Raw genomic sequence first — 13,810 nt, 5'->3', positions numbered from 1 at the left:
CTTTCTTCTCTTTCAACTCCCTCTCTTCTCTCTCTTTCTTCTCTTTCTCTTCTAAATGTTTTCCCTCCTTCTCTTTTTGCTCATTCTCCAGTCTCTCTTTCATCTCCTGTGCTTTCTCCTTTTCTATCTCTTCCTTCAACACCTTCTCTGCATCTTCTTTCTCTCGTCTCTCCTTATCCTGTCTTTCATTTATTTCTGCTTCCTCTTTGTTTTTCCTTTCCTCTGCATCCTTTTTCATCTTCTCAGCTGCTTCCCTTTCATGCTCTTCTTTCAGCTTTTGTTCCTGTTCAGCCTTGTCTTCTTTGTTCCTTCCCAACACCGGTGAAGCAACTCTTTTGGGGGAACCATACATTTCTCTTTGCTTAAGTTTGGAAGGTGAGAGTACTGGGGAGAGCAGTTTGTCATCATCAATGTTACTATCCACAGATGAAGTAGGTGAAGTTTTCACCGGTCTGGCGATTCGGTCCTTGGCCATGCCAGTAAGCTGGTAAACATCTTCTGCATCCACTTCCTCATAGGCCTCCTGGTGCACCAGCTTCACCTTCTCTCTGAGCTCCCGTAGTTCTCTTTCCTCCTCCAAACTCAGAGGTCTGTCCTCCATCTCTAGTTTGCGGATCTGCCTTTCATAGTCTGCAATTTCTGTTTCTGATGCTGAAACTTCACCGCTGGCTTGGCGTTCAATCTCACTCACTGACTTCTCCCCTTCTTCGAGTGTCACTGTTACTGTTGGTGTCACAAAGTGCTCACTTTGTGGAGCAGGAGGCATCTCATGTATATATTTTGTTGGTTGATCATTTACATCAAGTTTGCTTTTTTGGTCATCAGAATCTTTTCTTTCTCTTTGCTGCTGTTCATCATTAGCAAATTCTGAGGGCTGAATTTTGTCTTCCATGGATGTATCTCTCACAGCTAATTTCCTTGCCTGTTCAGCAACTTTCGCCTCCAAGACAGAAGGGGTGAAGGCTTGTTTAGAAGTGTTTGTAGGGCTGAGTACATCTGCTGGGGATGGCATTGGCCCTGAATATTCACTGAATACACAGTATCCCATTTCTTCTGACTGGCTCTCATTCTTTCTGATCACAGGACTCAGTTCTCCTGAAGTTAGGCTTGCCAGAGGGTCATCAATGAAGGCAGGAGCATCAGCTTGGATCGACTTTCGCCGGCTGATTTCAGGATCTGTGCTTTCTGAAGATAGTCTGGAGTGGGTATCAGCAAGATCCAGCATCTCTGGTAAGTCTTGTGCCATCACTGTATCATATTTGTAAGGACTCTTAGGTGCCTGAGGTGATTCTGGAGAATCTGGTTCAGGGCTTGATTTGGGAGGTGGTTCAGCAGTCCGTGGAGGAGATGAAGAATCTGACGTAACAGAAGCTGCAGTCTCCAGGATAAGAGGAGGGAATGGTGCTGGCTTCTCAACAGAAGGTGTAGATACTGGAAGGTAGTCAGCTGACTCATCTAGACTTCCGCTTGTGTATGACATAATGTCTGTAGCCAGTGGGGAGAAATTTCTTGGCTTGCCTTGCCCACCTTGATCTGTTGAACCAATGGTTATGTTGAGTGAATAACTTCTCTGCTCCAAGGCCAACTTACCTGGAGAAAGCCTGCATTCATTACTTCTGTCAGGAACTGGAAATGAGGAAATGTCTTTTACTGTATGTTTATTTGTTTCAGGTTTATCCTTAGTTTCAGCTAATGTGCTGTAACTGATCTCCTGAGTATTGGAATCACCCATAGTTTTATTTTCACCAGCACGACTTAGTTCATAATACCCCTCACCCTTATGCGGACCTTCATTAACATCCATAGCTGATGTTTCAAAGTATGCTGACATGCCAGATTTGTCTCCTATGTCTTTTGCTGTGTCTTCCACTTGAGATTTGACTCCCATTGAAGAGAAATCAGAAGGAGCACCAATGCTGCTGAACTCCACCACCTCAACTGATGGCTGTTTTTCTGAAACTGTGATTGGCTCTCCATAAGTGGGCTGGAGAGTAAGAGATTTAGGTGATTCTTTGGCTTGATTCTGAATTTCTGGAGGTACAAAGCATGGCATATCCATGGTCGGGCTCTCAGGTACAACTCGTTCACCGGCGAAGAAGCTTTGAACTTGAGGCTCAAAAAACTCCTCTGGGCGTTTCTCAGATCCAATGCTGTCAGGGCTCATGGACTCACTTTCAATCTTGTCTGAGTCCATCTTCAAAGCTGTAAAGAAATCTGCAAGTTGGCTGTTTTTCATCAACAGAGAAAAGTATTGCTTCAGCATGCTTTGAATGGGATTATTTTGTTAAGCCAGTGATGGGGAAAGCTTTCACAAAAACAGGCAAAGCTCTCCTTTGAAACTTACAGCACAATGCTACAGCCATCACTGAAGAGGTACGGTGAGATTATGGGTCCAACAAGTCACAGATGGATGAAAAACATGGGATGACAGATCCGATATGAGGCAACTGCAATGCTGATTCATGGGAAAAATTTACAACAGATGGAATGAATATCCATGCATCAAACATTAACCCCCCAAAATATTTATTGTCATTCTTTGTATGTGTAATTCTTTGAGAATTTCTCTAGGTAAAAGTTAACAATATCAGTTTTGGTTTTTTTGTTTTTTTTCCCTACATATCTGTTGGATATTGATGGCTGTATGTCATTATGTAACCTAAAATTCACCAGCAACTTGTGAATTTATGATAAAGGAATGCCATTTAGTGTCACTGGCAAAAAAGTGACAAAATAACAAATTGAGGTTTTTGGATATTTTTTAAGTCCAATATTTATTGAGATATGGTTCAAGCACTAACTGCACCAAACTGAGCATGACATATCTAACACAGACCACCTGCTAACTATCTATACTAGCAATTTTGATAACAAAATGAGTGATGCATGTTTTGTAACTATGAATCATGGCAACAAAGAATGTGTAGTACTGGCATACTAGCACCAAGCCACTATGGGTATACATAATGAGAATCCTATAAGCTTATAAGCTGATGAAATTGAAATAAGCACTGTTAGCATCACTTCACATCATTATACCATCACAAAATGGCCGGCCCCCAAAAAACAAGGCAAAACATAAGAAAAAAAATAAAATAGAAGCAAAGATAACACAATAAAACCAGTTCAATTTAAACAATGCGGCTGTTTTCACCAACAAGCCTGTGTTGCCTTGCAGCCGCAGCAGAGCGCAGGGAGAATTACTTGCCATTCCTCTTGAATAAATGCCAAGTTATTTACTTCTTTTGACACATCTTGCCTTCTAAAATAGTGGAAAATGCAGTAACATGCAGGCAGGAAGAGCAGAGAGCAGGACACACCTGTCTCATGGCTTTCCTCACCCTCTACTTCCTCCTCTTCCTCTCTGTCCATAGAGCTTTCTGCAGCAGCACTATCTGTTTCAGACACCCCCAGGTCTACATCATGGGCCTCGTCTACGGCTTCTGCCTGATTTACAGGTTCAGCTTGGGGGCTGTCCAGCTCGGGCTCTTCCCCACTCCACTGCTGCTCATCAAGAGCTGCGTCGGACTCTGCTGCATCTGCACTCTCCTCCTCCTCCTCTTCCACCTCCTCCTCCTCGTACTCAGCTGTAAGAGCCTCCATGGTCTCTTCTTCTCAAGACAGGGTGAAGGGGGGGGGGGGGACACGTTTAGACTACAGGCAACACAGACTTGGGTAATATGAGAACACAACTTATGAGGGGATACTTTCAGCTCTGTGAAAAGATTGACATAAGTGTTTGACTGTTAAAAAGTATAATAACATTTGATTTATTGTGCACTGTTGTTGGGTGAGTGATTTTTTTATTCAATATGAGGTTCCACAAAGATTTTTTTTTTTTTTTTTACTGAGAATGCCTACAATGAATGTGATCTTGATATTTCCTTAAAACATTATCAAGATAAGAAATTCTCAGTAATTTTTAGTGTCTATATTACATACAGACATATTTCACACTGCAAATAAAGGCAATTTCTTATTTCCAACCAAAAACTGCTCAACAGGAAACTTTGTCTTCTCGCAAAATTCAGATCCATGTTCTGTGTAATCAATGTATTTGTGTTACATTTTTCTGCTCTTTTGTTGTTTTTTGACTATTACAAAAGATAAAAAGTGGTGAAAAGTCTTGCAACAAAAATAACTAAAGCATTGTTTTGGTAAACCTCTTACCAGCATATACATCTGATATAACAGGTTGACCTAGTAAGTGTATATATATATATATATATATATATATATCTATATATACATAACATGAATAATAATAATAATAAGAAGAAAATTATTCATGGACACCCATTGAGCGTGCATATGAGAGTGCACAAGGCTAATACTTTTGAGTATTCTTTAATTTGTGTCGGGTTGTGTGTGCATGAGTGTGTGTGCGATGGAGCTGAAAGTCTTCCTTGTTGCCACAAGAGAGTGTTAGGAGTAGGTATTGATGTGTGAAGAGGTAGTGAGACAGTTCACTGTGGTTAAAGACACTGGGTTTTATTTAAGACTTAAATACAAGTTTGGCTTTGGCAAAGAGACTGATTTGTGCACGGAGGTCATGCACAGTGTCAGACAGTTATGACTGCAAGAGATCTTTAGTAATTGTATTAAAGTTCTGCGAGCCATCTGGTCTTAATAATGGGAATATTCAGTGAATGGCTCACAACAAACAACTGTCAAACTTTAAAACATCACAGCTATGCATTGAGTTAACAGCGTGGCAACCACAGCTAGCAATGGCTTTTGGTAAATGGATGAAAAAAAAAGTAGGACTGTTCAATAATATGTTAGATTTTGAGTAAACACATCACAAAGACACAAAAACCTAACACAAAGACAGACAGACAAATATACGAAAAGACGAGCAGACGGACGGAGAGACGGTGGGGGTCAAAAGGAGGGAGGGATGAAGGGAAAGATGGAATCACAAAGGAAAAAAAGAGTGAAGAGATGAGGGGAGAATGACAAAGAGGAACCATGCGTGGTTCACCTTCAATCTGTCTAAAGGCCACGGTGTGCCCTGTGGGGCGAGCGCCCGAGTGCGTCCACTCTGGGCTGAACAATGGGTGCTCATAGTACTCCTCGTCGGAGTGGTAGGGGTCATCCTCGGGCACGGAAACTGAGATGGAGGGGGCGAGGAACTTGCACCTCTCCCGAGAATTTTGGAAGCGGCGGAGAGGGCCCGCCTCCTCCTCATCCCCTACATCTACGAACAAGACAGACACAAGGAGAAGAACTGCAGGGAAATTTGGACACAGACTGAGAAAGAGTGTGAAAGGGAATGAAAAAGTCAAAATAAATAAGAATGAAATGGAAAACAGACATAAAAATGACCATCTTAAAGAAAATTTTACAAATGATGAGTTTTAAAATCTTGTTTTGACAAGTTTGTGCCTTCGTAGAATACATGGTTAAATCATTTTATTTTTATTGTAATATTTTGTATTGCAATTCATCTGTGCCACCTTCTTTTAAATTACAAAAAAAAAAAAGTGCTGCATTTTGGTTTTACTTTAAACCAAGGTAGACAAGAAATAAAATTATTGTAATAAAATAATTTACCTTGATCAATATCAAGTTACAGTAGTCCCTCGGTACTTAGCGCTTCATTTTTCGCGGACTTGCTCTATCGAAGTTTTTCAAAATAAGATTGGACATGACACACAATTGTCTGATTGATGGATGAGCTGCATGATAGGCATGGAATTTTTATTTAAAATAAATTACTTTAAATTATTTAGCACGTGCTGCACCTTTGTGCAGCCCACACTGCAGAATAAGCTTCCTCCTGCAGCTGATCAGCTGATCTCTGTGGAGAGCAGAGAAGTGGGCATGGCTGAGAGCGCTTTAAAATGCCTTAATATCTATCTATATATTGGAATATATATATATATATACACTAAAATAAACTACTACTTACTACTTGTACTACTATCCCTACTTTGCAGTTTTTCACTTATCGCGGGGCTTGAGTGTACGGATCCCCCGTGATAAACGAGGGACTACTCTATACTGAATGGTCTAATTAATTTGGACTAACTCTGTATATTTAAGTTATACATGTCAACTTTTTAGTCAAACAAAAAGTCAAAACATTTACATAACTTTTTAAGACGGACATTTTTTTTTTCCAAAGAAAAGGGGGTTCAAACAAACTTGAAAAAAAAAAAAAAACATAAGAACAAATACTAATTTAGAATGGGCAACAAAACCGGAAAAGACTCACTAAAAAGGAATGTAAAAACAAGAAGCTTGGTTGAAAGGATCGGAGATGTAACACACACCACAAGTACAGTGACAAGCAACTCAAAGGTGTCAAAGCTTCTAGGGGCCAGCCTTTATCTGAGCTCAACAAAAGGAACATCATTTAAGGGAGAAGTCTAATGCACTTCATAATAATGATAAGACAGTCAACAATAAAAGTGCATCAACAGCAATAATACTTCACAGTTGTAGTTGTCACAAAGCCAACTGTAACAAAAACAAATCTCTTTTCCAGTTAATTTAACTGATCGCTTTAAAGGGACACCACCACCTCAAATGCATAAATCTTCTTACTGCTCTGACTGGTTAGGAACACACATCATAGTAATATTGACTTATACCTTCACTTTAAAGGGTATAGTTTTAATTGTTTGTTTATTCAATAACACAATAAAATGCCTCAATATTTTTTGTCTTTGGTTTATCAAGGAAACTGGAAAAAGACATCAAACATCAAATTATATTGCTGACTTTAAAAAATGTTTAAATCATAATTTATGGGAATAGCAGTTATAGTATTTTATAAGGAAAAAGCCTAAAGCCTAAAAGTTACAAATCAAGTTTTGCGGTTGCGTCTCTATTTATTCAGTTTGTTGTTTTTGTCCTTTTTCTTTTGCATCTTGCCTTAATTTCACAATTTGTATTACTTTTGGAAATAAATTTCTGAGAAGTGGACATAACCAAACACATTACAGAAAACAGATGATAACCAGAAAGCACAGCACGATCACAGACAAGGAAAGAAAATGGAAAACCTAAAAGAACAAGTAACGAGAATTTGGAGTTACCTAAACTGACTGCTACGTTAGTTAATGGGGAGGCAGCGACATGTGGAGGTTTAAAACAGAAGTGGATGAATGTGATGATAAAGAGTGCACGTGGAATAAGGAAATTGTTCATGCATGTGAAGATGTCTTCATTTAGAATAAATTATGGTGACAATGAAGATACAGCTCCAGATGTATGATGAAGAGAAGGAAGCAGGATCCAAGAGGAGATGGATGATGGGAAAAAAGAGGACATGTTGCTTTTAGCAGCTTTGGTGGTTTTCCTCACTGGGTATCAGAAGCAGAATCAGCTTTATTGTCACTGCACCGAAGCACAATGAAATTACCAGTATCAGTGTGTTGTTAGTCCCCTGGAGATGAGGTATACCTCAGCATGGGGTAGTAGTGCCAGTACATACCAGCACACAAATACATTGGTGATAACGAAGACCAGAAGCTATAGTTAGGGGGGAAAGGAAACCATACTCATAATATATATAAAATATATATTCTTTTTATTTTTTGACCTACCTTGTTCCAAAGGACCAAAGTGCTCAGCTGCAGGCGAGGGGGGAGGGGAAGGAGGCAAATTGGTGGTATCTTCAACTACAAAGTGGCAAAGTGAGGAGATAAGGCAAGAATATAGTCATGCAAATTCCATAAAACAAAAAACGTTCAACATAATCATTTTTAGTATACAGAGAGATATACCAGTAGAGCAAAGTGAGACCAATCAAAATTGCATCCACCCATGCAACAGGCTATGTGTGTATAAAATGATGAGCGTTCTTACTGCATCACTTTAGTTGTCTGGTTTCTTATGGGTATATGTACAGTGAATGATAGTTTAGCTTGTAAATATGATGTCTTCTCTGAATAACGTGTGGGAGATTCTATGATGTCATGTAGTGTGATGAACTTCTGAACTTCAGGTGTGAGGAATGCTGACTCAAAGTGGCCTAATTAGCTGTCTGAATCACTGGAGAGCTGTACAGAATTTGAACTGACCCTTATTCAGCCATGCCAGCTTGTATATATGTCCTACATGGCTCTTATGTTGTAGCACTCACACAGTTATTTCAAGGTGCGTCTCACCTGATGGCAGCCGCTGAGTTTCTTGTTCCCCTTTCAGTACTGCCACTGCCTCTGCTGTCACTTCCTGTACAATTCGTGCTGAAACTTGTTCTGAAAACAGACAGTCACAAAAAATGCAGAAAGTAAATGAAACATACCTCTAAACATTATGTAAAGAGACTAAGAAAAAATAGCTAAATTTATTGATTTAGTTTAGTACTTTATTAAGGTTGATAAAGGAGCACCAGTAGTTCCATTTCTTGTGGGCTTGCCCTTTAAGCCACATCTAGTGGGTGTAACCCCGAGCACAGCGTGCCAACACTGAAAACTCAAGTCCATGCCCACCCATTGTGTGGGCCCCACATAGATCATATAAGTGCCCGCGGGTCCGTGGCTCGGCTCCCCTTTTTTCTTTAGCCAGCTAACACTGAGCGAACAAAAACAAACAAAAGAGCAAAATGTCCTCCAGTGGAACGATTCGTTTCTGCCAGGGATGCAGCTCAGGCTACATCCTTTTGTCGGACCTGCACCTCATCTGCAAAGGCTGCCAGGGGGGGCGCCCATGCCCGCCAGGCCGTGATGCCGCAGACCTCCTGCCCGTCCAGCAGACTTCTCCCATCAAAAAAGAAACAGCACTGGGTAGAGTTTTTTTCCTCTTTCCCAGGAGAACCGGCAGAGTCCTACACGCTGGACAGGTTCCTGGACGTCCTCGACGCGAGGCAGGATTCGGACGCGTCTACCTCTGAAGTGGAGATGGCCAGCAGCCTTGCTCCCTCCTCTTGGACAAGAGAGACAGAGATGGAGCTACCATCGACGGAAGGACCCCAAGGCATCCAGACCTCCTCCGTCACCCTCCTCCCGGCAATCGGTGCTCTTGTCCACATTTTGCTGGACACCATCCAGAAAGCGGCAATGACATGCGATCTGTCCATTTCCAGTCAGACAGTGCCGCCACCCTCCAACCTCCTGGTGGGAAGATTTGCCACCCAGCAGCCCAACCACCGGGACCCGGTCTGGCCTTGTTTCCTGGTGGTTTCTTCTTTTTTGGTGGATTCCTCCTCAGAACTGCTAAAGCCAAAGGCACCTGTCTCCACCTTTGCATCCATCATGAAGGTGGAGGGGCTGACGGACCATGGTTTTCTGGCAGTTCCGCCCATGAAGCCCAGGCTGTTGTCTGTATTTGGGGTGAAAGCGGCACGATACATTGAATGCGTATCATCCCTCCACCCTCAGCGACCAACTGACCATGAAGTTCACTGACAGGATCCATCAGTGCGCCTCGCAGACAGCAGCAGCGATGAACAACATGATGATTCTGGCACTTAGCATCTCATGGAAAGCCAAACAGCCAGACTTTTCTGCTGCAGACTTGGACAAGTTCTGCACCATGGCTGACACCATCACAAATCTGTGTGCTGCGCAGGCGGTCTGCGCTACCCACATAATGTCCTGGGCAACTGTGCTGCAGAGGCAGATGTGGTTAAAAATCTCTTTGTCCATCCCAGACGAGATAAAAAAAAAAAAGAGTTGTTGGAAGGCCCAATTAGTCCGGACGGACTTTTCGGCCCTCATTTTCAGTCCATGCTGGACCAGCTTCAATCCTCCTCGGATGCCCTGGAGCAGGTCAGACGACACGTGACCCAGTCTCGCTCGAACCCCCACTACGTCTGGACGGCTGAACGCTGGCAGGAACAGACTCCAGCAGCAGAGATGCTCCACGGCCGCAACTACATCCTCAGGAGCCCCGGCTGCCACCACAACCACAGAGCACCCTCCAGAACCCCCACAGCGAGCCGGTTACAGCAGAGGCTGTCGATCGGTGTGTTCCTGGTCCGTTCTGCCCCAGGAGCCATGGAAAAGGCAGCAAAAGATGTGACATTTTCAGAGTCAGAGTCAGAGTTTCTTTATTGTCATTCGCACCTCATGTGGTACATGTGGTGGAGCGAAATTATGTACGCAGGGTCCCAGTTACATCCAACAATAAAATGTATAAGAAAAACAGTAATAACATCTAAGATATGAACTAAGAAAAACATCAACTAAATATACACTAAGCACTCATAACATAAAACATTGAACATCAGCACAAACATGAACATGAGTCTGTGAGCAGATGTGCACGCATGAACACATCAACATTGAAACAGATCAGCAGCAACATGAAACAGATCAGCAGCAACATGATATGGTTTTTCACAGTGATTATTCTAGTTAGAGATTCATGAGTCTAACAGCCTCAGGGTAGAAGCTGTTCCTCAGTCTAGTGGTTCTACACTTAATGCTCCTTAACCTCCTTCCTGAGGGGAGTGGGGCAAAAAGTGTGTGTGCTGGGTGAGTGGGGTCCTTCATGATGCAGGTGGCCCTCTTCCTGCATCTGGAGGTGTAGATGTCTGTGATGGTGGGGAGACTGATTCCAACAGATTTCTGTGCAGCCTTCACCACTCTCTGCAAAGCTTTTCTTTCTGCAGCTGTGCAGCCTCCATGCCACACATTGATGCTCGAGCACAGGATGCTCTCCACTGCACACCTGTAGAAGGAGGTGAGGACTGAGCTTCCCAGACCAGCTCGCCTCAGCCGTCTGAGGAAGTAGAGTCTCTGATGAGCTTTCTTGATCAGGCTGGTGGTGTTGTTGCTCCAGCTGAGGTTGTCATTCATGTGTACACCCAAGTACTTGTAGCTGGAGACCACTTCCACCACAGATCCTCTTATGTTCAGGGGGGTGTAGGTGTTTTTGTTCCTTCTGAAGTCCACAATCATCTCCTTTGTCTTCTTCACATTGATGTGAAGGTTATTCTCTCTGCACCAGCTCACCAGGTGTTCCACCTCTTGCCTGTAGCTGGACTCATCATTGTTTGTGATGCATTTGCAGGGGTCGTTTTCCATTGTATATGGCAAAAAAAATTACATTACGAGCCTTGAGCGTTCTTGCTATAACAATCTTGCCCACATCGAAACGGCACTCAGTTTAAAGCAAAATCAACAAGACTGTGCAGAGTGTTCTGATTAACATTTTAAGTTGTTGTTGTTGTTGTTTTGTGAAGCTCCCAATGTTTGCTGCTTTCCTGGGTCCAACCTATACGAAATGTGACACTATTTTTGGAACATTTGTAAACTTAACACTGCAGCGACCAATACACAACCCTTCAGATGAAGTGAATGTTGTACAGATGAAGAACAGACTGAGGACAAAATTTAAAAAAAGTCAAACTCAAGTGTTTTGCTATACCACCTTTAATACTGATTAGAACAGGCATTTATTGTGCTACTGTTCAAATTATTGTACTGTTTTTCTAATTACAGCAAAATATCAATTACCTTGGACAAAACTGAAAGTTTCAGTGTGAAGAAAATTTGAGTTCAGAACTGTTAGTACTACATTTAGGGGCTAAGGGAAATTGAATTAAACCAGATTCAAACACTTGTTGATAAAATCCATTTCAATATACATATCCCACTCAATTAAGGTTAACTTGTGTTTAACACCTACCATAACAAACATAACACTGATACATTTTAATGAAGTGTGTTAATCTTTAACAACAAAACATGCATGAATGCTTACATGAGTTTTTATTTCAAAGAAACTTTGTTTTTAGAAGTTTGTCAAATTGAGACAGTCTACTAAATTGATCTAACAGTCCATGCATTTACATTTATATCTGCCTATACATGTTTAAATATTCCCCAGGAAACAGCAGGGCATAATCAAAGCAACGATTTGCGTCACAGCAGTGCTTATAGAACTGGGTTCCTGTGTGATGTGTATTTATATATTTTTGTAAAATGCTGCTGTTTCAGGATGTTTTTTTTTTTTTTATTCTATTCAACATCACCCACTCATCAAATGAAACAATCTGGCTGGCATACACACACTCGCAATAACACACACACATACGCACACTTCTTCCTGGAACACTTAACACTGCCCACTCACCAACTCAAAGCAGCCATTTCCCATTTTCAGCAGCAATGAGAAATGCATGTGCTTTCATTCTTACCATGGACAAAAATAATCTTCAAATGGTAAAAAAAATATGAAGAAAATTATTCATGTCAAACCCACTCAGTGGCAGACTTTGTGATTGTTTTCTTCTTTTATTAAAACTAACATAAATTTTGTATAAATTATTTTCTGTGGGAAGAAATCATAAAAGAACCTGTTTTTAAATTAATTCATGGCATAGTTTATATACACTATTACTATACAGTCATGCATTTTATATTAAATATCTTCATAAAAACCAAAACTGTCATGGTATAATGTGAACATAACTAGGTAATTGAAACAATCAATCATGATATAATATGTAGCATAAATTGAGCATGTGTAGATAAGAAAATATAGTTCCAAGAATTCTGTATTAGGAAAACTTGTTTTTTTAAGATGATGCTTGATAAGATGAGAGAGAACTAAAGTGTTTTCAGCACTAATGAAGTATCAGTAGAGTCTCTTCAGCTTTAAGCTCATAAAATCTATTACAAGCAAGTTTTTTATTATTAGATTAAAAAATATTCACACTATTTTTTGGTAACAAGAAAACAGTGGACACAAAAATTTTAGGTAGAAATACTAGCAGGATTGTTCGTCTACTTGTATTGCATTCAGGGTGCTTGGTCACTGTCGGCACCCATCCATAAGTACCATAGTCAGTGATGCAGGAGGAGTAACTGGATCCTCGTTTAAAAATGGAGATTAAAGTTTGTGGTTCAACACTTTTTGCCTTAAAAATCTTATCAGAAGTAACTAACTCACATGCATCCATTTTTTGCTAACAAGCTAAAAAAAATTGTATTCTACACTTGTTCACCCTCAACTTTCTTTTGGTTCAGCTGGATTCATCCCATGCACCACTGGTCACAGTCTACTTCAGATGTTAATGTATAAAAAAAAGCCATTAACGTTACTGAAATCACTGACTGTCTCATTGTCTTTCTAGGGAGACAGCATTCAACCATGGAAGTGAGGCGCAAAGAAACCAAATCAAAACGGGTGCTATTAAGTGTTAATGGTGCCGCCATCTCCTTCGAGAAAACAGTAGAAAACTGTGATGATATCACAATATTCAGGAGGAAAGTGGAAATAGACAGGTTCATAATAAACAGAATGCGAGTCCCTTCATACTACGCTGATGTAAACATGCAGTTTGTGCAGCAAACAGCTCTGTATATTCCTGCTTCTGATTACATGTGGATAAGATAAAATAAGATGACATACAGCACAAGTGTGTGATCCTCTAATTATTTAGAGATGATTTGTGTCACAGCAAAGTAAACATTTCTTAGTACTGAGAGTAAAATCATCATAGTGAACATTTTGCTGTTTAACAAACGTAAATTGCATCTAAACTGCCTTTCGACGTGTAGCCTAAAATAGGGCTAAATTTGGTGTAATAGTGAGAGCGGCGTAAATGTCTAAGCCTAGTTGTAAACGTTACATAGGCTTTGGCATTTAATCAACAAAGGAAATAATAAACAATGTCAAAGTAGACATAAAATCCAAGATTGTTGTATTACAAGTGTTTCTGTGAGTTAGCCTATATCATATCAATATATATCAATATATGTATATATATATATCAGTATATATATATATGTATATATATATCAATATATATCAATATATCAATATATATATATATATATATATATATATGTATATATATATCAATATATATATATATATATATATGTATATATATATCTATCTATAT

General features: G+C 40.4%; 1 protein-coding gene across 1 annotated transcript in view; it reads right to left on the bottom strand.

Annotated features, from left to right (window-relative positions):
* The window catches only part of map2 (microtubule-associated protein 2), a 96,735-nt gene that overhangs the window by 24,033 nt on the left and 58,892 nt on the right, over positions 1–13,810 (bottom strand). The window contains exons 4-8 of the mRNA XM_037686137.1: positions 8,121–8,210; positions 7,557–7,631; positions 4,985–5,200; positions 3,321–3,611; positions 18–2,202 (exon numbers count right to left, since the gene is read on the bottom strand). Coding sequence (XP_037542065.1) covers positions 18–2,202; positions 3,321–3,611; positions 4,985–5,200; positions 7,557–7,631; positions 8,121–8,210 — 2,857 coding nt within the window. The remainder of the gene's footprint in view (positions 1–17; positions 2,203–3,320; positions 3,612–4,984; positions 5,201–7,556; positions 7,632–8,120; positions 8,211–13,810) is intronic.

This window comes from Nematolebias whitei, chromosome 13 (genome assembly GCF_014905685.2).
Source record: "Nematolebias whitei isolate Nwh7 chromosome 13, NemWhi1, whole genome shotgun sequence".
Taxonomy (NCBI): domain Eukaryota; kingdom Metazoa; phylum Chordata; class Actinopteri; order Cyprinodontiformes; family Rivulidae; genus Nematolebias; species Nematolebias whitei.
This window is presented reverse-complemented; position numbering and strand designations above follow the sequence as displayed.